The sequence below is a fragment of the Girardinichthys multiradiatus genome, chromosome 22 (assembly GCF_021462225.1).
Source record: "Girardinichthys multiradiatus isolate DD_20200921_A chromosome 22, DD_fGirMul_XY1, whole genome shotgun sequence".
Lineage (NCBI taxonomy): Eukaryota > Metazoa > Chordata > Actinopteri > Cyprinodontiformes > Goodeidae > Girardinichthys > Girardinichthys multiradiatus.
Window position 1 is genome coordinate 42,615,659 of NC_061814.1, and position 25,666 is coordinate 42,641,324.

The 25,666-nt window shown below is 41.0% G+C and overlaps 2 protein-coding genes across 4 annotated transcripts in view; both read right to left on the minus strand.

Moving 5' to 3' along the window:
- LOC124859095 (cadherin-23-like) overlaps positions 1–1,362 on the minus strand; it is a 49,623-nt gene extending 48,261 nt beyond the window's left edge. For 2 of the 3 annotated variants that reach the window (XM_047351609.1, XM_047351611.1), the window contains exons 1-3: positions 1,267–1,362; positions 978–1,158; positions 769–902 (exon numbers count right to left, since the gene is read on the minus strand). In XM_047351609.1, the coding sequence (XP_047207565.1) occupies positions 769–902; positions 978–1,083 (240 nt within the window). In that variant the 5' untranslated portion in view covers positions 1,084–1,158; positions 1,267–1,362. Of the gene's footprint in view, positions 1–768; positions 1,159–1,266 lie in introns of those variants that run through there. The other variant, XM_047351610.1, reaches the window with a different exon arrangement.
- Positions 1,363–1,415: 53 nt separating this feature from the next.
- Positions 1,416–25,666, minus strand: part of LOC124858957 (cadherin-23-like) — a 191,272-nt gene continuing 167,021 nt past the window's right edge. Inside the window, exons 32-35 of the mRNA XM_047351298.1 lie at positions 24,936–25,064; positions 24,640–24,768; positions 24,255–24,482; positions 1,416–1,723 (exon numbers count right to left, since the gene is read on the minus strand). Of these exons, the coding sequence (XP_047207254.1) occupies positions 1,442–1,723; positions 24,255–24,482; positions 24,640–24,768; positions 24,936–25,064 (768 nt within the window). The 3' untranslated portion in view covers positions 1,416–1,441. The remainder of the gene's footprint in view (positions 1,724–24,254; positions 24,483–24,639; positions 24,769–24,935; positions 25,065–25,666) is intronic.

Here is a 25,666-nt window from a genome sequence, read left to right on the forward strand (position 1 = left end):
CCTACTCCTTACATCAGGAACAAAGAGAAAACAGGAGGTTATTGTCACATGCCGAACACAACCAGTACTTTCTGCAAATTCCTGCTGCTCCTCAGTATATTTTTTCTCTTTTCCCGACTCAAACCTTCATACAGAGAGATCCTTTTGTTCCTTTGAGGCTTCTCTGCCAATTATGGCTGTAGCTAAAAGATGCATATGAGGAAAATCCTACCAGGACAGCTTTAGGTTAATCAGATTTACAATAACTGATGGCAGGGTGATTTCAAAAAGACTGAATGCTGAAACTGAAAATAAAAATGTGGGCCAATAAGGTATTAGTTTAAGGGTGTGTAAATTTCTGAGACCAGGCTATTGTACCTTATTTAATTTTACATTTCCCTCCTAACATATTTGGTGTTTTTAGTTGAATTATACAGGATATACAGCATGTATACAGTAATTAAACAGCATTAAACAAACAGTTTACACATTACAAATCCTGGTGTTTTCACTGTTTGAAATTCATGCCTCATCTCATGTCTTTCTAGCCTGGGAACAGTAAAAATAAACAAAACCTGGCATGCATCAAAAATGTAATGTAGTCCTATAGCAGTAATATTTGAAGATAATGGATTTAGAAAGTAGTTTTGAGAGCATCCTGCTGTTCGCACCTAAGGAGAGTTAAATTACATTACAGAAGTGATGCTTTCAAGTTCCCATTTGTGCAAGAGGATATGATGATGAAGTATGTCTGCTTGTGTTTTCGAGTTTTGACGTAAAGTAGCTCACCGAACTGTTGAGAAAAGGCGTTCCCAGGTCTCTTGCGGTGACAGTGATGTTGTAAAAAGCTATAGTCTCTCTGTCCAGCTCTACATCCTTCCTCACCCGAAGCTCACCCTCCACAGGAGAAATCATGAACTCATCTGACAGTGAAACAGAGAAAACTCGGAGGTAAATAGAAATGCACACACAGAAAGAAAGAACAAGCTGATACTAACTCTGGTTATCTCCGCGAGTGATGCTGTACTCCACTTTGCCGTTGAGACCGGAGTCTTCATCAATTGCTCTGAGGGTCAACACCCGGGGGCCTGGCTGGCCCTCCATCACCTCAAATGGACCCTCGTAACTTCTGGGGAAAGTTGGCGTCACATCATTCACGTCCAAGACTTTTACCGACACCTGAAAGCCGGAAGGACAGAGTTTTTTTTTCAAACAACCAGATAGCAAAATCTTGCTGATGAGAATGTGGATTGTCTCTGTAATGATGAATAACAAATGTGTCGTTACTGTTGTGCTAGATGTCAGGCGAAGAGCAGGGTTTGGACACTGGTCAGTAGCCGTGACAACCAATGCATAATGCCCTTTGCTGATCTCATAGTCCAACTCCTTTACTGCAGTTATTCTCCCCTGAACATCACATGCATAGTACATACATGGTTATTTATTTGTTTGCTTGTCTTCTTTAACTGTTTATCCCTCCATCCCCTGTACCTGCTACAGAATAACAGTTTAGATGCCTTACAGTGATGCTGTTGATGTTGAACGTCTGGATTAGGTTGCCCTTGATGATTGCATACCGCAAGGTCCCATTCAGACCTTCATCTGGGTCAATGGCTGTTACCGTGGCGATGGTGGCCCCCACAGTGTCGGGTCCCTCGCTCAGCACTGTGACATACTCCTCTTCGGGAAACTCTGGGGCGTTGTCGTTCTCATCCACAATTCGAATGTAGACGGTGGTTGAGGTCTAGAACAAAGACGTAAACGAATTCAGCTCAGTTCAGTTTGTGTTAGTGTCTCATCTCTAAGGTACAAATATGTCCATTTCATACACAATGCTATACAGTATATTCTAATTAGCTCCCATTGCATTTCAATTTAAACTAGGTCATCAAAATAAAACCATAGATTCAGATCTAATCAGATGCAGTTTACTTTAATCCAATTACAGAAAAAAACATTTTAATATAATGAAAGATTTTAAAGAAGTAAAGTAGAATCATTAAACTGAAACAAAGGCCTAAGCAACTTTCTGCTTAACCAGTCGTACCAGTTGAACACCAAGGCTAAGGAAAGCAAAACACAGCTTATGTAATTCATGGTTTTCTTCCTCATTTTTAAGCAAATCAATTAGGACAGAGGAGGTAGAAGCAATTAATGAGCTTTATAATGAGAACTGAGGCCTGAGTCTTGTTATTGTCCCACTTCTGAAAGGCACAGTGAAGGTAATGCATGAACCAGCTGGCGTTTCTTTACCATGTGAGTGAATGCATAACATACTGGAGACAGTTAATGTTGGCAGAATAAGCAGACAGGTGGTTTTATAGAAAACCTTTAAATTCACATAAACTTTAAAAAGGGGTTTGAAAGACAATATTGCAATAGTTTATTTACAATGCAGCAAAGCACAGTTAAAAAAGTCTGTTATTAAGATCGCAGTAAAGGTGCTCTGAGGAAAAGGTCAGAAATAACTGCACACATGAACCCAAAAGCCCCTCTGCTTCTTTATGAGTTTAAGGTTTTTTTTAGACGTGATTTAATCAAGAGATGGTCTTTGATGGCCAGTTCCTGCTTTGGCATTCCTCACTCTTGAACTTTTGCTTGTTTTGTACCCAACATCCGTCTGCCACAGAACATTTCATACCCACTGTTGGAATGTTTTGTACCCTCTTTGTAAGCAAACAAGGTTAAGCCACTCTGATGCATAATATCTACCAGTAGGAGGTCACTCAAGTATTTTGGCTTAATCAGAGGTCATAATGTGTCGTAATTCATAGAAGTAGACTGGTCCAAACCGGGATCAGAAAAAAAACCAGTGGAAAAAAGAATATATGTGAAATCTTAAGACATCATTACACATCATTATAAATATTTAACGTCATCAGTTCTTCAAAATACAGAAAGAAAGTGATGTGCAAAGGTTAAGTAGGAGGGTAAGAAAGGGTAAATTTAAGGACATTAAATGAAAATCAAATGCTAAGTTGTGCAAATTGATGAAGCTATGTGACTGCACCCAGAGCCCAAATGGCTTAGTTTTCAATAAAACTGCTCCGTTTAGTGGATCGTTTTTAGAGCATCTCATCTCTGATAGTTACTAGAGAATTTGACCTGATCAAAGGGTCCTTAACATACTTTGTAACTATGAGGAACATAAACACCTCTTCAAAGAATTGAATGCATAAACTCTTTTCTTAGGTGCTCTATGACACAGGGTTATTATAATATTGGCTCCAGATCAATTCTCCCCTTGCCCATTTACACCCCATTTCCGATCACGTTGCCAATTCATCGCTTCAAACGTCAGTTTCATACCTGTGAACAAACCAGTCTGTATCAGCTTATTTTTTGGAAATAGTCATTAAAGTGCCCAAAACTTAATATGTCACAATATTTCTATTTATTATGGATCCTCCAACCCCTATTTCCAATTGGGACAACCCCAGATCCAGTTCACATCTAAATGGAACCAACCATGCCAAATAGGGATGTATTTAGCCAGACAAGATGTCCATTGTTGGAATAATTGAGTATAGATTTATCTTATATATTTTATTTTTCTTTAACTTGACTATTTGATCTTTATAACCTTTCATGATGTGATGAGTTTGTCTGCAAGCAAGGATCAAAAGTGGAGCTGAGAATGAAGCAGTCACAGTTGAGGAGGGCATAAAGAGGATGGCTGATTGTGCTGAACAGAAGAGACAATGATCTTAAGATGGGGGGACTGTGGAAGTGTGTTGTTACAAGATAATGGTGTTTATGACCTGTATACGATGCAGCTGTTTTTCCCATCCTTAGAGAGCAACATTCATTGTAACTAGGGAACCCTCAAAGATAATAAAAAGAGAGGTGCGGACAGATGGTTTTCAGAGCGGTAGGAGATTTGTAACTGAAAGCACATCCCTGTCCGTTCTCCTCGCAGCGAGTGAAATAACTAATTCTTTGTCTTTCTCTTCTTTTTATGATGTTATAAGTATTTTAGGTTGTTTGAACCTGACATTAATTTGGTCCTTCGAGAGCCGGATTCTAATTATGCCTGAGGATTCCAGCGGGTCGGTGGACTCCAGTAAAGACCGTGCGCACGGCAGTCTTGATCAGGGAGACTCACAGACCGTTTTCCGGGACTGGATCTCGGCCCGCCCGCTGGGTTCTGACGGCTGAGAGAAAGGAGAAGACAAAGTGGTGAGTTGAGTTTGGATTAAAAAAGTGTGACGAATGACTGGGGGTCATTGCGTGAAATAAAAGCCTGTGAATCCTAGGCCCTAACAGGTACGAGTAGGACGGCGGAGTCCTGAAAAAGTATTAAGAAGTAATACTGAAAATTCCGTGTTTTCAGGACGTTTTCCGCGTTTAAGTATTTAAACAAAAATAATAAGAAAATTCCAAATGGAGGATTTAAACCACTAGGTTTTGCCTCATAGCGAAGCAGTAGGATCGAAAGTGACTAACTTTTGTGGAAGCAAAGGCAAGAATTCTCCACTCGAAAGAGTTGAAGTAAGAATTACCACAAAAGGAGATTTTTCTGTCACCCTACTGAGCAAAATAATCCAGCATTTAAAATACCCTAGGTATTTATATGCTGGACCAAATTTAAAAAACAAAAATGAGAAAAGGGGCGAGTAAAAATAAACTAAAAATGAATAACAATGCAAAGATTGGAAATTTATAGAAGCACAGGATCAAATTAAAATATTAAAATTAAAATATTTAGATAAATGGATAACCACATATCATTATGATGGTCGTTTAAACCCTAAAAAAATTTTTAATCTATAGGATGCAATAATTAAAAGTACATTCAAAGTAAACGTGATTTAAGAAAAATTGACAAAGAAGGTTATGAGGATGTAGATTATTGGTTAAAGTAATTAAAAAGAGAGAGATGTGAAGCAGGAGATAAGAATGGACGTTTTTGTTGAAAGCAGAAACGGTCAGGGGTGCTAAGTAGTAATTTTTGATGGACTTGCAAAGTAGAACAGCAGGACTAAAGAAAGTGAGTAAAAAGAGCAGGTGGATAGTTTTTGTTTTGTACCAAAGATCTGATGAGGTTTGACAGGATTGGATGGGCTAAAATGAGTCCCTTTGGTGAATAAATCCATCCCCACCATGGCTGTACCTCATGTATGTTTTATTTGTGTTTATTTTTTATTATTGTTTTGAGATGCTGAAGGCTGTTGATATGGCATGACACGTTTTTTTTTCTGTGTAACCTTAGAAAATATTTTACCCTTTTTAACAGCAGAACAAACAGAGTGAGGAGATTAATCGATAGACTTACAGTTAGATACAGACGCAGAACTGACTACGCAGAAATAGCCAGAGTGAAACAAAAAGAGGAAGAACCTTTTGAAGAATGTATGATTAGACTGATGAAAGTGTTTAAAATACATAGTGGTCTACAAGAAGATGAAGACGAGCAAGGAGCTTATTGACAGCAGTTAGAAAATGCACTACATGCTGGTTCCAGGAATGCAATTAATACCTGGGTAAGGAGACATTTTATAGGGTTCCCCACAGCAAATCTAGAAGACTATGTTAATCATGCCCTCCATGCAGAAAAAGTAATGAAGGATAAAAAAAACAGAAAAAGATAGTCAACACCTTTTTTCAGCAAGAAGAAGAAGAACAGATTTATTATCAGAACAACAGAGGAAGAGGACGATTTAGAGGCAGAGGACAAAACCGCAGGTGTCGGAGAGGAGGAGTGAGCAGAGGAAATTACAGACAATACACCTCAGGGTGTTGGTGTTGTGGGAGAGAAGGACATCTGATCACAGACTGTCCTGAAAGGAGAAATAATGATTCAGCATGACTAGTACAGAAAACAAGTGAAATTGTTCCTAGTACCTCAGACACCGATGAAAACAAAAAACCAAAAACACAGGGGCAGGATGTCCTCCTAAATTTCTAGGACCTTCTCTCCCTAAATAGCATAAAACCTGAAGTTACCTTAATGTTGAATGGAAAATCAATTACTTTTCTTTGTGATACCGGAGCATGCAGGACAACCTGTAGAGAAACAATCCCAAATTTCCAGACTTAGTGATCAGCAAATAACAGTAAGGTCAGCTAGTGGGAAATTGACACAAGTCTGTGAGTCTGAACCAGTTTGGATAAGAGATCCCAATGGACAGTCATGTCAGCTATCTATTCTAATGTTCCAAACAAACAACCCCTAGACATAGGGGCAGCTTTATTAACAGAAGGAAGAAATGTCATTACTCAACTACAAGATCAGATGACACCAGATGATCTACATATTACTATGTGGTATAAAAATACTCCTGGACCAGATAAAACTTATGGAGAAGCATTAACTAAAGTAACCCCTACAAAAGTTATGGTAACTTATGTTTAAGCAGAAGGGAACAGTTCGTCAGTTGCTGAAGTAGAATACAGGCCCAGTGTAAAACAATACCCTTTGAAATATGATGCACGTGAAGGAATAAAACCAGTAATAAAGGATTTAATAACTGCAGGGGTGATAATAAAATGCGAGGACTCACCATGAAACATCCCCCATTTTTCCAGTTAAAAAACAAGCTCCATCAACAGGATGGTGCATGGTACAAGACTTACAGGCAGTTAATAATACAGTTGTTCAGAGAGCACCGTGTGTTCCTGATCCTTATACATTATTAAATTCCCTAAGACCAGATGCTAGAATATTTACTGTAGTTGATAGAAGCAATGCATTTTTCTCTGTACCTATAGATAAAGATAGTTAGTTCTGGTTTGCATTCACCTTTGAGGGACAAATATATACTCATACCGGACTACCTCAAGGCTACTGTGAAAGTCCAACTTTATACTCTCAGGTAATGAGTGCAAGAATGGCCAAGTTTGACCCTCCAGGAGGTAGTTAGGTTTTACTATATGTTGATGATGTGCTATTAGCCTCTCCTGATGAGGGGACCTGTAAAAATGACACAATAGCATTATTAAAACATTCAGCAGAAGAGGGACACAAAGTCAGTAAAAAGAAACTTCAGTTGTGTAAAAATGAGGTTAAATACCTAGGCCACAATCTTAGCGCAGGGGGACGCACAATAGTAGAAGAAAGAAAGACTGCAATATTACAAGTTCCAAAACCAGTAACAAAAAAGCAAATGATGTCCTTCCTTGGACTAACTAATTATTGTAGAAACTGGGTGCCAAATTATGCAGAAATAGTAGCTCCATTAAACAAATTAATGTATGAGGAAGAGCTGAAAATGATGTCTGAATTGAAATGGAGAGTAGAAGCTGAAGAAGCATTTACCAACATAAAACAAGTTCTAGTTTCCAGTACTGCTTTAACATTACCAGATTATAGTAAACCGTTTGTTCAGATGGTAGATTGCAAGGGACATTTTATGACTTCAGTTCTGGTTCAACAACATTCTTTTCAAAACTAGACAGTGTTGTGTGTGCGCAACCATATTGTGTGAGAGCTGTAATTGCAGCCTCAATGGCAGTTGAAGTCAGTGCTACAATAGTGTTATTTCACCCTTTAACTTTAAGAGTTCCCCATGCAGTTTCAGCATTATTACTGCAAACAAACATGACCTTTCCATCACCTGCTAGACATTTGTCTTGCATGTCAATCTTACTGTCACAACCACACTTACAGTGCCTTGCGAAAGTATTCGGCCCCCTTGAACTGGTCAACCTCTTGCCACATTTCAGGCTTCAAACATAAAGATATAAAATTAAAATTTTTTGTGAAGAATCAACAACAAGTGGTACACAATCGTGAAATGGAATGAAATTTATGGGATGTGTCAAACTAGTTTAACAAATAAAAAACTGAAAAGTGGGGCGTGCAATATTATTCGGCCCCCTTGCGTTAATACTTTTTAGCGCTTGGGGTATGTCTATCAGTTTTGCACATCGAGAGACTGAAATTCTTGCCCATTCTTCCTTGCAAAACAGCTGGAGCTCAGTGAGGTTGGATGGAGAGCGTTCGTGAACAGCAGTCTTCAGCTCTTTCCACAGATTCTCGATTGGATTCAGGTCTGGACTTTGACTTGGCCATTCCAACACCTGGATACGTTTATTTGTGAACCATTCCATTGTAGATTTGGCTTTATGTTTTGGATCATTGTCCCAGTCTCAGGTCTCTTGCAGACTCCAACAGGTTTTCTTCCAGAATGGTCCTGTATTTGGCCCCATCCATCTTCCCGTCAATTTTGACCATCTGCCCTGTCCCTGCTGACGAAAAGCAGGCCCAAACCATGATGCTGCCACCACCATGTTTGACAGTGGGGATGGTGTGTTCAGGGTGATGAGCTGTGTTGCTTTTACGCCAAACATATTGTTTTTTCATTGTGGCCAAACAGTTTGATTTTGGTTTCATCTGACCAGAGCACCTTCTTCCACATGTTTGCTGTGTCTCCCAGGTGGCTTGTTGCAAACGTTAAATGAGTCTTTTTATAGATATCTTTGAGAAATGGCTTTCTTCTTGCCACTCTTCCATAAAGGCCAGATTTGTGTACGACTGATTGTTGTCCTATGGACAGACTCTCCCACCTCAGCTGTAGATCTCCGCAGTTCATCCAGAGTGATCACGGGCCTCTTGGCTGCATCTCTGATCAGTCTTCTCCTTGTTCGAGATGAAAGTTTGGAGGGATGGCCGGGTCTTGGTAGATATGCAGTGGTCTGATACTCCTTCCATTTCAATATGATTGCTTGCACAGTGCTCCTTGGGATGTTTAAAGCTTGGAAAATCTTTTTGTATCCAAATCCGGCTTTAAACTTCTCCACAACAGTATCTCAGTCCTGCCTGGTGTGTTCCTTGGTCTTCATAATGCTCTCTGCGCTTTGAACAGAACCCTGAGACTATCACAGAGCAGGAGCATTTATACGGAGACTTGATTACACACAGGTGGATTCTATTTATCATCATCAGTCATTTGAGACAACATTGGATCATTCAGAGATCCTCATTGAACTTCTGGGGTGAGTTTGCTGCACTGAAAGTAAAGTGAAGGCCGAATAATATTGCATGCCCCACTTTTCACTTTTTTATTTGTTAAAAAAGTTTGACACGTCCAATAAATTTCATTCCACTTCACGATTGTGTCCCACTTGGTGTTGATTCTTCACAAAACATTTTAATTTTATATCTTTATGTTTGAAGCCTGAATTGCGGCAAAAGGTTGAAAAGTTCAAGAGGGCCGAATACTTTCGCAAGGCACTGTAACTATAGAAAGGTGCACCACTTTAAACTCAGCAACATTGTTACCCACGCCTGAAGATGGAATTTAACATGATTGTCAAGAATTAGCAGAAAAAGAAGCAAAAAGTGATTTGCAGGATCAACCTCTGGTACACGGCAAAATAGTTTATGTAGATGGTTCCTCCAGAAAAGATGAGAAAGGGAAGACACAAACAGGATATGCATTGGTGACAAAAGATATAGTGTTAAAAGAAATGCAACAACAGGCCCACCACAGGAGACAGAAATGTGGAAAAAACAAAACAAAACATGGAGCTGCATTAAAAGATGAAATCTATATTTGACCAGATAATAAACCTGTCCTACCAAAGAACCTTTATAAATGGGCGGCAATATTGAGCCATCGTGTTTCACAATGTCTCAACAGGGAGGAAGGGTAGGACAGATATATTAATATTATATAACATATGGATTTAACTCTTATTCAAAAAATATTTTTGTAAAACATGTTTAACATGTGCAAAACATAATCCACAAGGGAATTTAAGACCACGAAGGGAACAATTTCCAAAACCAAAATACCCTTTCCACACAATTCATATGGATTTTATTGAGTTAAACCACAGTGAAGGGAAAAAGTTCTGTTTAGTCATTATAGATGCATTTTCTAAATGGATAGAACTATTTCCAACTAAACATTACAAGCACCTCAGGGCTAACACCCTATGAAACGTTATTTGGAAGACCATACAGATTACCACAGTTAAAAAATAAGTGGGAGTTAGATGAAGAAGCTAACCTAGCTGATTATATGAGGAGTATGTTAGAAAAGCAACAGAAACAAATTCAAACTATTGAGGAATGTTCTATTTCCCAGCAGGAAAACCAACTAGTGGAACCAGGAGACTGGGTGTTAATAAGGAGTGTAAAGAAGAAACATTGGTATTCACCTAAGTGGGAGGATCCATATTAGGTATTATTAACCACTCCTACAGCAGTAAGAATAGCTGAGAGATAAACCTGGATTCACCTTATACATTGTAAAAAGGTCATTTTGGTTGAAAGCTCCGTCAGGGGAAGTGATTTACAGACTGATAATAGGGTGGACCCAGACATTTAGAGGCTGGAGAGACCTGAAAGTCAGTGAAGAAAATTAAGACACTGGAACCACTTAGAGGAGTCAAAATTTCAGTCAAAATGATTTCTAGATGGATGAACAATGCTTTCCATTGCTGGGTATTTATATTTTTTCTCATATTGATTTTCTTATTTTTCTGGTACTTCTGGGAACCAGGAGAGATAACCTAACTATGTGTACTAAACAAACTTCTTATACTTATGGCATTCAAGTGTGCGTGAAATCTAAAACCATAGCTGTGGTGCTGATCCCACTCATTAGCTTGACCAAACAAGGAAGGAAAGGACAGGATTATAGAAGTTATAAATGGTACTTGACTAATGACAGAAGAGACACCTCATGGTCCATGATGGTAGCTGATGAAGTAAATAATTGGACACCAGAGTGGTGCACCACTGCTTATGCTAGTCATCAAAAGAAGTTGTTTAAGCTCCATAAAGCTGATAATGCAATCTAGGTAACAATTAACCTCACGCATAACTCTCTATTTCCTTCCGACTACGTTGACTACGTTGCATCAGGAGGAAAATGTTGGGGTTTTCTCCTGTGGGTCTGGGTTTCAGGGCCAGACCCAAACTTTGACCTTTTTGTTTGTGAAGTAAAAACTGAAACGACTCTCTCCCCTAAGGCTACAGCGAAGAGAGTCAAATTATGTTAGGAAACTTAACCACAGATGACTGGTCAAGCCACTTTTGAACCAGAAACAGCGGCAGAAGCGCCTGACCTGGGCTACAGAGAAGCAGCACTGGACTGTTGCTCAGTGGTCCAAAGTACTTTTTTCGGATGAAAGCAAATTCTGCATGTCATTCGGAAATCAAGGTGCCAGAGTCTGGAGGAAGACTGGGGAGAAGGAAATGCCAAAATGCCAGAAGTCCAGTGTCAAGTACCCACAGTCAGTGATGGTCTGGGGTGCCGTGTCAGCTGCTGGTGTTGGTCCACTGTGTTTTATCAAGGGCAGGGTCAATGCAGCTAGCTATCAGGAGATTTTGGAGCACTTCATGCTTCCATCTGCTGAAAAGCTTTATGGAGATGAAGATTTCATTTTTCAGCACGACCTGGCACCTGCTCACTGTGCCAAAACCACTGGTAAATGGTTTACTGACCATGGTATCACTGTGCTCAATTGGCCTGCCAACTATCCTGACCTGAACCCCATAGAGAATCTGTGGGATATTGTGAAGAGAACGTTGAGAGACTCAAGACCCAACACTCTGGATGAGCCAAAGGCCGCTATCGAAGCATCCTGGGCCTCCATAAGACCTCAGCAGTGCCACAGGGTGATTGCCTCCATGCCACGCCGCATTGAAGCAGTCATTTCTGCAAAAGGATTCCCGACCAAGTATTGAGTGCATAACTGTACATGATTATTTGAAGGTTGACGTTTTTTGTATTAAAAACATTTTCTTTTATTGGTCGGATTAAATATGCTAATTTTGTGAGATAGGAATTTTTGGTTTTCATGAGCTGTATGCCAAAATCATCCGTATTAAGACAATAAAAGACCTGAAATATTTCAGTTAGTGTGCAATGAATCTAAAATATATGAATGTTAAATTTTCATCATGACGTTATGGAAAATAATGAACTTTATCACAATATGCTAATATTTTGAGAAGGACCTGTACTTATGGCATTCAAGTGTGCGTGAAATCTAAAACCATAGCTGTCGTGCTGATCCCACTCATTAGCTTGACCAAACGAGGAAGGAAAGGGCAGGAAGTAATGAATCAAACTAATCCTAATGAAATGTGTCAACACTGGGATTCTGTTTTTCCTGTAACCACAGCAGATAAGAACAAACCAGTATTCTATAAGCGGGTCACCACTGGAAACTACACATGTATAAATATGACAGAGAGAGGCAATAAATTGGGAAATCTCACTGCAGTATGGTGTACTGCAATTGTAAAAGTAAATAAGTATTTTAAACCAGTCTCTAGAGGAGACATTTGGTGGTGGTGTGCTGACGACAGGTTGTTTGATCGATTACCTTCAAAAGTAACGGGACTCTGTGCTCTAGTCACTTTATTGTTACCAGTTTCAGTATATCTTATGTCAGTAGATGAAGTAAAAGATGGACTATCTAATGTAATCCCACATGATTGGCATGATAGAAAGTGCAGAGCAGTAGCTTGGCAGACTGAGGGAGACTCTACATATATAGATGCTATAGATGAAGATAAATTAACTGATCAAGTAGCCGCAAGATTTGAATCAAGTATCTGTAAGTGGTGTACGTTGAACAGAAACGTAGACAGGATCAACTATATCCATTACAATGTTCAAAAACTAGGAAATTGGACACAAAGCGGGTTTGAAGCTGTCCATGACTAATTGGCTTCAACTTCCCTGATGTCATTCCAGAATAGAATTGCTTTGGACATGTTAGCTGAAAAAGGAGAAGTTTGTGCTATTTTTGGAGAAAAATGTTGCACATTCATACCTAACAACACTGCTGCTGATGACAGCCTCACTAAAGCCATAGAAGGTTTGAGATCTCTAAATGGCAAAATGAAGGAGCATTCTGGAGTAGACACCTCGATGTGGGACTCCTGGCTGGATGCGTTTGGGAAGTATAACATTTTAGTATCATCAGTAATAATTTCCTTTGCAGTGTTTGCTGTAATTTTGACATTGTGTCGATGTTGTTGTATTCCCTGCCTTCGTTCTCTGCTTAACCGTCTCATCACCACAGCTATTTCTTCTATGGAAGACAGAGTTACCCAACTCTATCCGTTATTTAAACATCAGGATGATGAAGATGATGAGGATGCGACTGACCACTTTTTTGGCCTATACCCAGATCCATCTCTATATGATTCTGTGATTTAAATGTCAGGAAGTACCTCTGAGTATAATTGTCTTTGTACTCATGAAAATAATCTTACAGTTAAAGAAAATCCGAAAGAAGTGGCTGTTAAGTGATGTGAGAATATGAGCAAATATAAGATAAACAGGGGGAAATGTTGGAATAATTGAATATAGATTTATCTTATATATTTTCCTTTTCTTTAACTTGACTATTTGATCTTTATAACCTTTCATGATGTTTGTGTGAGTAAGGATGTGATGAGTTTGTCTGCAGGCAAGGATCAAAGGTGGAGCTGAGAAGGAAGCAGTCACAGATGAGGAGGTCATAAAGAGGGAGGCTGATTGTGCTGAACACTGATCTTAAGGATGGGGAGACTGTGGAAGTGTGTTGTTACAAGATATTGGTGTTTATGACCTGCATACGATGCAGCTGTTTTTTCCATCCTTAGAGAGCAACATTCATTGTAACTAGGGAACCCCCAAAGATAATAAAAAGAGAGGTGCGGACAGATGGTTTTCAGAGCGGTAGGAGATTTGTAACTGAAAGCACAACCCTGTCCGTTCTCCTCGCAGCGAGTGAAATAAATAATTCTTTGTTTTTCTCATCTTTTTGTGATGTTATAAGTATTTTAGGTTGTTTGAACCTGACATCCATTGTGAGAAGAGGTCCAATGAAGCCTGAGGAAAATTAATTGAGGGGCCATATACATAGGACTATGGCTTTGATCCCAGTTCGGGCCAGTTGGCAGGTGTTGGTCAGGTCGCCTCTTCGTCCATTATATGGTACTTCCCTACCATCTGGTGGTTGGGCTTATTGGTAATTGGTGTATTGACAGACTGCACGGTGGCACAGTTGGTAGCACTGTTGCCTTGCAGCAAGAAGGTCCTGGGTTTGACTCCTGGCCGGCATCTTTCTGCACAGAGTTTGCATGTTCTCCCCGTGCATGCGTGGGTTCTCTCCGGGTACTCCGTCTTCCTCCCACAGTCCAAAAGCATGGCCTGTACATACTCTGCAAGCACGGAGAAGGTTGTTCTCACCCAGAGTGACTTCACTCTTTAATTGCAGCCCTGGCTAGGGAGTTTTTGTTACGGTTTGTGAGATATAGGACCCCAGAATGCAGATGAGCAGGCATCGTGATGGTAAGTGAAAAGGATTTAATAACAAAAAACTCACTCACAGCAGGAGGCAGGAACAAAACAACAAACGGGCAGGCATGAGCAAAAAACAAGACATGATCTGAGAACAAGACATGAGCATGAGAAATGTTTCCGCAACGACTAACTGAACAGGTGTGAATATATGGAGTGTAAACCAGGTGAAGCAAGACAGATTAACTAGGTGCAGGTGAACCGAATAAAGTTGAGAACACAACGTGACAGGAGCAAAACATGGCTTGAACAGAACGCAAATCCAAGGAAACAAACTAATAGAACTATAACTGGAAAAACATGAAACAAAAGCATAAACAGGAAAATAATAAACAGAAGCATGATTCAAGACTTGAGCTGTGAAAAACATAAGGAAAAAACCCAAAAACAAACAACCCCAAATCATAACAGTTCTCGCAGCTTGTTTTTCACACATCATCTGGGCAGAAATTTTCTTGTTGTCGTTTATCAGCTATTTTTTAATATTTATCAATAATTATTATTTAAAAACATTTAAAAAAAACAAAAAAAAACATTTCTTAACCAAAATCATTACTTACGAATATAAATCAGAGATGTCCTCTGGTGTTGTGATTATGGGCTCAAAGCTCTTTAGTAATTACAAATTATTAACCAAACCAACAACTGTCACTGTTTATTCAACCCCTTCACCCAAGATGGGGAAACTTCGACCTTGTTTTGACAGATAAACCACTCTTGCACAAAATAAACACAAACACTTCTCTTAATTATATATATGAAGATTTACTGAAGACAAATAATCCTAATATACCATTATTCTGGTCCAAAAACCTTCACCTAACTAATAAGCACTATTCTACACAAAGGGAATAAAAATGACTACCTAACAATAATAATAAAAGAAAAATATATGCGCACTTAGTGTCTACGAAGATCAAACCAGCAGTTTTATGGACAAAATGTGCAATTTGGGTTAAATGGAAAGAGAAGTTCGCCTGGTGCTGATGTCTCGATTCCAGCGGTCAGCTGATAAAACGGTGGGGCCACGCCCCTTTAGCCTCTAGCAGCTGATCGCCCCAAATCTGGAACAAAGAGTCATAAACTCTGAGGCAGAAACTCAGTGGAAAAACTCCAGTAATAAAACTGGAACAAAGAGTGGTCAGACCACGTGGCCCAGACCGCAGTTGCTTTGAATTAAAAACTTTTAAAAGTCCAACTTCTAACTCCTGGCTGATTTGGGATCAGCCGGACAAAACATGAACCACGCACGATTCAGCAGCGCTTGCACAGCAAATCAAAACACAGCTCAGCATAAAACCATTCAATCGGTATTGCGTGCAACAAGTTGATACCTTAGATCAACTACTGGTGATTCTAAATCACCTTCACTATGCCTCATCCTGCCCAGACCTCTAAATGTACCTATCCAATTTAATATAAAAAGAACGAAAGCACAATTTCTTCTCTCCACCAGTTGAGGATGTCAGGTCTAAAGAAAAACGAGGGAGGGGGATCACGCGTCCGTGAACACCTCAAGGAAAAAAAACGGTATACTTCTCATCCGTCTAGGAGGGGAAAATATGAAGAACCGTTTAGTCGACTGAATCAACAAGGAGGAAACTCATCTCATTGGAAATAAAACCTCTGTGGGTTTTCACCTATGCTGGGTGTCGGCGTGGTCTTTGATCGGTATATGAATCTTCTGACCTTCTTGTATCGGACAGATTTCCAGCTTTCAAGCTCTTTCGGGAATGGCCTTGTGGAGCAAAAGTTCATCTGCGAGCTTTTGTCTCTCCTGATGCGTGCCTCCAGGTCTGTACATTTGTCACGTTTAACATGCAGTGATTTGTGCCTGACATTACCGCCGATGACTTCCACGCTGCTGGGAACAGTTTGTCCCCCATGTGGGTGATTTTTCTGGGCAGCCCAGGGTCACAACATTAACCACCACATCTAGAGCCTTGAGTCTTCAAGAACAACATGAAAGGAACAGCAGAAATAGTGTAACACTGTTACTAAGTAAAGCTACTACACTCGGCTGATGGGTTTCTTCTGTGTTTTTCGGGACTGGAAACCTTTCAACAGACAGTGCTCAGCAATGGGTAAGGGTAGCCCTCTGTGCTCCATGGTGAAAATGGTTTTTAACTTTCTAAGGCATCTCATTTAGAAGACTTTAAGCTGTAGGAAGGATATGAGGGAGAATCTTTGCAGTTTTAAAACTAACTTTTTTGCTGGACAGTAAAAACCATGTGCACCTTTTAAATACGATGGGAAAGGCAGACATTAAATAATCTGCTAATAATTAGGTACATTTATTCAAATTATTAAATAATTAAACTTAATTTTAAAAGGTATGAATTGGCCCCTTTAAATTCACATAATTCAGATTAATCACAGATTAAAACATTTTATGATGCTTAAATTGTCTTAGCAAAGACAGAAAAAAAGCAGTTTTAACCAGATGTCAAGCTTCTCTGAACATGATGACCTGGTGACACCTAACACTTCCTTTTAATTCGAGCAACAGATTTTAATACTTGTTTTAACACCTGTTGCTGAATACCTGTATACTTTTTTATGACAGAACCTTCTTTCAAAACTACTACTCCTGGTTTTGCTGACATCCCATGACAGGAGAGACAAGAAAATTAGTGTGAGTAAGCAAGACTTGTTAGAACATTTTGCAGATATCAATATCCTTAGTTTAGTCGGATATCAAATGCTTCAAGTTTGAGAGCAAGAAAGCTGTCAGTGGCAACATACCCTGAACTGGTGGCACCGAGGCCTAAAACAAAGAGGGCCTGTTCCCGGGGCCCTCAGGGAGCTATCAGGATCCTGAGAACCGAGATCACAGGTAGAAAAATCTAGTTCTCTAATAGAGCCAAAAACAAATTTGTCAACTGTACACATATCAGTTAAGTCCTCACTGGACATATTAATAAACTGGTGTCTGTTTATACTTTCTGTTGGATCAGAACGGCTCAGGGGCTGATACGGGAAAAACAAAACTCACTTGGCACCTTCACGAGAGCTTAAAACAGGAGATCCAACCTTGCTCCAAACACCTCGTCATAAAAGCCTGGTCTTGTTGGAGAGATATCTCTGAAATATAATATGTGTGAACCTATGACCCTCTAATGTGAACTCATTTTAACCAGAAACTCAACTCCTATGTAAATCAGGCAAGAAAAGGCGGCTCGAGCTTTGAGAAAGGCAGGGTGGATGTGAAACAGAAGAGAAGCCCCCCATTGTCCCACAGAGCAGACAGGAACACCCAGAGGATACCAGTTTCAACTTAATCACCCTCCATGTTCTTTCTATTGCTTCTCTTTGCACACAATAGCGATTGTACAGGTGAAACATTTTTTCAGTTTCTAGATGGGGGCCACAGCAAGGACTGCCAAACCGGTGGGGCCAGTAGGGCCCAAGCCACTAATTTTGAGCATCTTGTGTAAAACGAAGAGAAAGAAGGGGAAAGAGAAAAGCATAAAAGATTAAGTATTAAGCACTGCATAAGCAATCTTATAAGAAGGGGGACCACCACCCCAGTCTGCCAGTCCAGAGGCACTGTCCCCGACCGCCACGCAATGTTGAAGAGGCGTGTCGACCATGACAGCCCAACAACATCCAGAGATTTGAGGTACTCAGGGCAGATCTCATCCACCCCCGAAGCCTTGCCACCGCGGAGCTTTTTAACCACCTCGGTGACTTCAGCCTGGGTGATGAAAGAGTCCAACCCCGAGTCCCCAGCCTCTGTTTCCACCACGGAATGCGTGATGGCAGGATTGAGGAGATCCTCGAAGTACTCCTTCCACCTCCCGAGTTTTTGCCTCTGCCACAGCCCGGGCCGCAGCACGCTTGGCCTCACGGTACCTGTCAGCCGCCTCAGGAGTCCCACAAGCCAACCAAAGCCGATAGGACTCCTCCTTCAGCTTGACAGCATCCCTTACTGCCGGTGTCCACCACCGGGTTCTGGGATTGCCGCTGCGACAGGCACCGCAGACCTTACGGCCGCAGCTACAGGCAGCAGCAACGACAATAGATGCGGAGAACATGGTCAACTCTGACTCTATGTCTCCAACATCCCCCGGGATCTGGTCAAAGCTCTCCCGGAGGTTAGAGTTGAACACATCCCTGGCCGAGGGCTCCGCCAGGCGTTCCCAGCAGACCCTCACTATGCGCTTGGGCCTGCCAAGTCTGTCCGGCTTTCTCCTCCTCCAGCGGATTCAACTCACCACCAGGTGGTGATCAGTGGACAGCTCAACCCCTCTCTTCACCCGAGTGTCCATAACATGCAGCCGAGGGTCTGATGATACGACAACAAAGTCGATCATCGACCTCCTGCCTAGGGTGTCCTGGTGCCAAGTGTACTGATGGACACCCTTATGTTTGAACATGGTGTTCATTATGGACAATCCGTGACTAGCACAGAAGTCCAATAACAAAACACCGCTCGGATTCAGATCGGGGAGGCCATTCCTCCCGATCACGCCTCTCCAGGTGTCACTGTTGTTTCCCACGTGGGCGTTGAAGTCCCCCAGCAGAGGGGCACCATCCAGCACCCCCAACAGGGACACCAAGAAGGCCAGGTACTCCGCACTACCGCTCGGCCCATAGGCCGAGATGACAGTCAGAGACCTATCCCCAACCCGAAGGCGCAGGGATATGACCCTCTCATCCACTGGGGTAAACCCCAACACGAGACGGCTGAGATGGGGGGCAACAAGCAAACCCACACCAGTTCGACGCCTCTTCCATGGGCCACTCCAGAGTAGAAGAGAGTCCAACCCCTCTCAAGGAGATGGGTTCCAGAGCCCATGCTGTGTGTGGAGGCGAGCCTGACTATTTCTAGTCGATATCTCTCAACCTCCCGCACAAGCTCAGGCTCCTTCCACCCCAGCGAGGTGACATTCCACGTCCCTAGAGCCAGCCTAAGGATCCGGCCGCCGAGGTCTACACATTCGTCCGCCACCCAATCCTCTTTGCACCGGTCCCTCACGGTTCCCCCTGCAGGTGGTGGGCCCACTGGGGGATGGCCTTGCGTCTCTCGTTCGGGCTTGGCCCGGCCGGGTCCCACGAGGAGCCACCCGGCCACCAGGCGCTCTCCGGCGAGTCCCGACCCCAGGCCTGGCTCCAGGGTGGGACCCCGGCTCTGCCGTACCGGGCGACGTCACGTGCCTCGATATTTTTGTCCTCATGAGGGATTCTTGAACCGCTCTTTGTCTGACCCATCACCTAGAGTGTGTTTGCCATGGGAGACCCTACCAGGGACATTTAGGCCCCAGACAACATAGCCTCTAGGATCATTTGAGCACTCAAACCCCTCCACCACGTTAAGGTGGCGGTTCAAGGAGGAGGGGTATTGTTTAATCATTTACAATTCCCTAATCTATTTACTACAGAGGTGACACACACAAGGCTTCTGTCTTGAGCAACAGATGAGTTTTGAAATAGAGCTTTTAGCCTTATTTGTGGTATTTACTAACTTCTCTTTATTGAGTGTTTGTGTTGCTAGTGAGACTCAGGGCCATGAGAATCCAGTATTTCTGGGAGGATCCCCGCTGAGAAAGACCCGTACTGTTTCTCAGATCTTGACCAGGCAACCCTCTGAGACAGGTCGCTGCTTGTTGTCTGACCCAGGAACGCCACTCTCTCCTCCCACACATGTGGACGTATTATTCCCGAAAAATGAAAAATAAAGGCCCCTAGTGCCACAAAAAAAAAAAAAAATCTATACCTTAGGACTGCAGTGTATCTTATTTTAGAGTTAGAAAGTAAATTGTATTTATTGAAAAGTTTCTAAAGGTTTTAATGTTATAAGAAAAAAAAAACCTTGGTCTTTTCACATTCATCTCTTACTGTGACTATGAACAATGGTGCTTGCAGCATCATGTAAGAGTATTACACAAGAGTATAGCTAAGTTCCAATGTTAAAATCTACATTGACTTATGCAATCCAGTACAAGTATGACTCTATGCATATCTGCTGAAATATTGTCTTGCAAAAATGGATTTTCACACTTTAAAGAACCTGGTTGATGCTGATAAAATTGAAAGGTTTGACCTCTAGGAGTGTTTAGCTCAACAGTCTCTTCTGTTGCTTTCCCTGACTGAACTTAGAATATCAAAATATTAGGTAGGGTTAACAGGTTAAATTCCAGGGGATTTTTTTTTTATTCCACTGGCACCTGTATGCTTGGATGCAAGGAGATTCCAAGCATTCTGAGTTAGGATATTGAACTTCCTTGCAGAAAAATCTCAGATAATAAAAAAATACACCCTAAAACAATTCAAATGAACTTTTTCTGCTTCAAGTACATCAACATTGAGGACAAAATGTTGGTGTCTAATATGTCCCAACCGCTAACAGGTGCGCTGGTGAAGAGATAATCTGTGTTATGCACTTCCCCTGTCTGTGGTCATAATGTAATGCCTGACTGGTGTGAGGTAAACCTGGGCAATATCAGTCTGGTTATGCAGATGCTGGAGTTTTTGGCCTTATCTAAAATGTCTATTTCTTGTGGAAAAACAATGTTTGTAAGAAACATCTATGTTGGATTGGAACATCAAAGTCCAGCTATTTCTTTCTTTCAAAATCAGAGGTTCAAATACTTCTAAAAATATATCTTCTGCATCTGTCATAGAGGATTTCCCTAGCATCTTTTGGGTCTTATTTCCTCCAGATGTTCTGTAGAAAGCTGTCTGAGGTTTGGTGCTGTGAGGACACTCCAGCTATCTTCTTCATAATTTTCAGACCTGCGACTTTCAGCTTAGCAACGTTTTACATGCAGCACTTCTCAGCTATCTTGACAATGTTGCAACACTGGGTTCTGGCCTTTTGGTTCTGCTTTTTTTTTCTTCAGTTTCCTGCAAAACACCAGTTATTCTGTGAATGTTATCAGTCTGGGTCTGCCCCTGTTTGAGTCGATGTGGTGAAAAAACACAAATGCTGTCATTTGTCTTTTGACAAGATCTGTCATATTTGTGCAGGAAGTGTAGTGCTGAATATGCAGACGCCTTCACATGTAACTTTTTGTATGTTCGCAGAAAGGGTAGAAGTGCTTGATTTTGTAGATGGACACCGCTGTTTTCCAGGTTCTCACAGATTTTCACTTGTTTTCTTTTTCAGACATCATCCCAGAGTCTCCAGACCTGGTGCAGATTTAAAGCTGATTCTGCACCTAAACTGCTGACCCAGAACGACTCCTGCTGCTCTCCTGTTCTTGCCTTCATTTTAATACCAATGCTATCCTCATGAGCTGTCTCACAGCTATAAACACATATTGTTCCTGTCTGGATTTGTCATCTGAAAATTGTCTGGACTGAGAGAGAGGACGGCTGCATTTCTGATCCACATACCATTTCCACCTGCAACAACAGCTGCAGGCCAAACGTGAAGTTCAGTTAATATGTTTCATCTGATCTTTAGTCCAAATTCTCACAACAGCTCATAGCCTCTCAGATATCTTGCTCTGGCGGTGTCTTGACTAACCTTATAAGTGGTGAAGTGGGGGTCTTGCTGTATGCAGGGGAGAAGTGATATATTAAACGTTTTCCATGCTGCAACTGTTAACAGGGTTGAGACAAAAATCTAAGCAAGTTCTACTGTGCTCTTAGATCCCTACAGAGTCCAAATACAGCACCTGATCTTTGTTCTATGTCACTTTGTGAACTTTGTATGTGTCCAAATTTACACTGTCAGATTTTTTTTACTGTAAATGCAGCAGTTTTCTTTGCTGGTCATTAGAGAACTGTCAGACAAGCAGTTTCATACAATGACTTGCCATTATATAGATTTGACTTTCATGTGGTTTACAGCAATCATACAAAAAGTCTTCTAAGCCCCGATCAGAATACTTAAAGCTAGGACTTAGACACCTTCTGGCTATCGTTCTGTTTTCTATGAGGAGTTATCGTAAACCCGCCACCGTTACGTTTCTGAGCCGTCAAGCACAGAATCAACCGTGCTGTAACAGTGGACTTATGTAAGGGTTAGCTGGCATTGCTGGCTTGTAGTGACAGCCTCTTTCACAAAATACTTCAAGCAAAGACTTAGACACCTTCTGACTGTCTGGGTGTTTTCTAAAGGAGAGAAGAGGAATGAGGAGTTAAAGTCAAGCCACTGCTTGTATGAATCTGAGGTAATGACGGTGCTGAATAGTCAACTTTACAAACGATTAACCGGCTTCGTGACTTGAGGATCAAACAAATTATGCCAGGAGTTGTGGCTGTCTGTGTTTTTTTCCTGAAAGGACCAAGGTGGTAGGTGATGAGGCACAAAACCAAATATTCTCCTTGTATACAAATTAACCTGTTGGTTCACTTGGGCACCGGATAGAGGAGGGGGCCCAGTCTGCAGGGTGGAAGAAATGACTTGAAGGGGAGAGACCCAGTCAGACTTCCAGTGGAATGAAACTGTGTTGCCAACTCCATTGTTGCTGCATAACTCCCCCCACACACATCTCAACTACCCCTGTCGTAGAGTGTGACAGGAACATGGCTGTCCTGGTGGGCCTGGCTAGGTCCACATGTGACCTGGTTAACCCATTGGTGGTATTATTGTTAAACTGGGGCCAAACATATACAGCTGGTGCTAAGCCAAATCAGCTGAAAAAGAACATGTTTAAACAGGTTTATAGGACAGGGTAATCCTTTGTTTTAAGATGTGAGCCTGCTTAAGAGTTTGTGAATGTGTATTTGTAAAGTAGGGATTAAAGTTTTAAGAAGTAATTTCTGGTTTCCCTGAAAAATATTAAGTGTATACTTGGTCACTTTCATGTTGTATCTGTGTTTTTATACTGTAAAAAGCTTGCATGAGGGCATATTTCTTGCTTTAAATGGTTCTCTCTGTAGCCTGTACAATAAAAGTGGAACTCTCAAAGCCTTAAAGACGCCTTCTGTGTCGTCTCTGAAATCATGGTTCCTTTCAAATGAGAGATCTGCAGAACCATTGCCTTACAATGACATGCTGCAGTTGCTGTCCAGGGAGTCATTGCAGAGAAACAAGGTTGTTCCACTTGTGTGCTTCTGAGATGCCCTGGCATTGAGGTGGGACAACTACAACAAGGTTTTTTATGAGAGGATACAGAGAGCTAGACGGTCCTCTCTTCAGGGTTTTTTCCTCAGGCTCATATTGACAATCTGCACAGTGCATTACCAAGAACGTCATTTATCTCAGATATCTGCCACCCACGTCCTAAAGACTGATGACTCTGGTATCGCAACAAATGCTTCTCATCCAACAGACGCATCTAAAAAGCTTTTTAAAGAGCAGAAGCAATGTTCACCATTGTCTTTTAGGAACTATGAGTTGAAACAACAAGGTGTTTCCTGAGTCTTTGCAGCTAGTTTGCACTGCCCTTAATTTTCTGGGTGATCCTTATCTGTGTTTCATATCTGTATTATTCGCTGAATCTTATAAAGGGTGTAAGGAGTACTAAATACCTTTAAGTTTAAGTTGGAATGCAGCATTTTAGATATATTTTTTATGTAAATGTTTTGAATCAGACCAAAACCTAATTAAATATTGGCTGTAAAATACAAACTCAGTAACAATAGTCAGGTGTTGGAGGAAGTTATTTGAGCTACTTTAGGTAGAGCATGTACGAACAATTGCATATCAAATCATAAAATATTTATAGATTAAATAAATAGTTAAAGATAAAAAAAAACATGATGTTTTGTGCAAACGGCCAAACAGCCATTTTTCTCTATGAGCAATGATTGGTAGGTCAGATACTAAAAGGTTTATTTCATCAGCTGTTGCGTTTAGAGTAACTAGTAACTCAATCGTTCAAATATATCAGGAGGACAGAAAACAACGTTTCTCTATATTTGAAGTATAAACAAACAGAAAATATGAATTACACTCTTCAGAAAAGAGTATTTAAAATTTTGCTTACTCAAAGGGAATGACTTACTGCACAATAGAGACGTTCATTTAACTTTATCACTTTACTTTAAAGCCTTCAGGGATTTAAAATAAGAAAACATTTAAGGATTAACATTCCTGTTTTAGATTTTCTCTTTGCATCTTACCGACAGAGGGGGCGTGCCGTCATCTTCCACAGCGACGATGAGGCGATACTCCTGCTGTCGCTCTCGGTCAGGAGGGGCAGGCCGAGTCACCATCTCTCCAGTCATGCGGTCCATGCGGAAAGTCATGTCCAGGTTTCCATCAGTGATGTAATAAAACAGCATGGCATTCGGACCTATGTCCCTATCAGTAGCGATGACTCGAAGGACTGAGGTACCTCCTCCAACGTTCTGTAAAATGCAAAATGGATCAATCAGCACAACAAACCTGCACAAATATCTCTAAATCTCAGTATTTTGTAACAATGACCACAGTTTCAACTTAAACAGGCTTTAAATTCAGGGGTAAACCCTATTTGACTGAAAAGAAGCATAAATACATCTCTACCTCGTTTACGCTGACGTTGTATCCTCTCTGACTTTCTAAAACAGGCGCGTTATCATTGACATCCAGGATGTTGACGGTGAGTGAGTGGTCTGTGTGTCTGGTCGGTGAGCCATTGTCGGTGGCACGGACCTACAAAAGCACAGGTGAACAGATTCAGGATGTGAACCTCCTCAGCAAATCCCACCAGAAAAACACATTAGAGGTTTTTGGATTTTGTGTAGAATATAAATATGCTATAAAATGTACAATAACATTGGTTGAAACATGTCATAACTATACATTCTGTGCTGTCTGACCTTCAGTAGGTAGCGATCTATTGACTCTCTGTCCAGAGCAGCGTTGACGTAAACCACCCCGTGGGAGTTGTTCACTGTCTTGATCATGAACACATCCTCCATGTTGCCAGCAACCAGGCTGAAATTAACCTGAGAGAAAGTAATCAGTGATAAATTAGATCCAATGGAAAAATAATCCTAGTTTATTCTAAAACTCTAATTGCAAAGTTGTTCACAAAGTTGTTTTGATGACTTTGGCTAACAGCTAAAAAATAAAATTATGTTTCTAAAAAAGGTTCAATATTACATAGCACTAATAAAAATGATTTTTAAAACAGAAATGTCAGCCTAATGAAACAAATGCCCAGATACTGTACAGTATATTATCTCAGTATATTTCCTTTCACATCAATTACTGCATTAATGCAGTGTAACATGGAGGCCATCACCCTGTGGCTTTGCTGAGGTGTTAAGGAAGTCCAGGTTACTTTAATGAGAGACACCACACCAAACAATGCAGATGTGCTGAAGAAAGCGATGCATTGTTGGCTCTGGGGTTGCTCATCTTCCCCTTCACAAAAGACTCTATGGGGTTTAGGTCAGGCCAGTTAAGCTGATTGGCAAAGTGACGCAATTGTCATTCATGAAAAAAAGAAAATGAGCATCTCTATAATGCCAGAGAGCAGACTAATGTATAAAATGCAAAAGTCATATTTGGTCTTTTTAAAATGTTTTATGTCTTGTTAAATTAA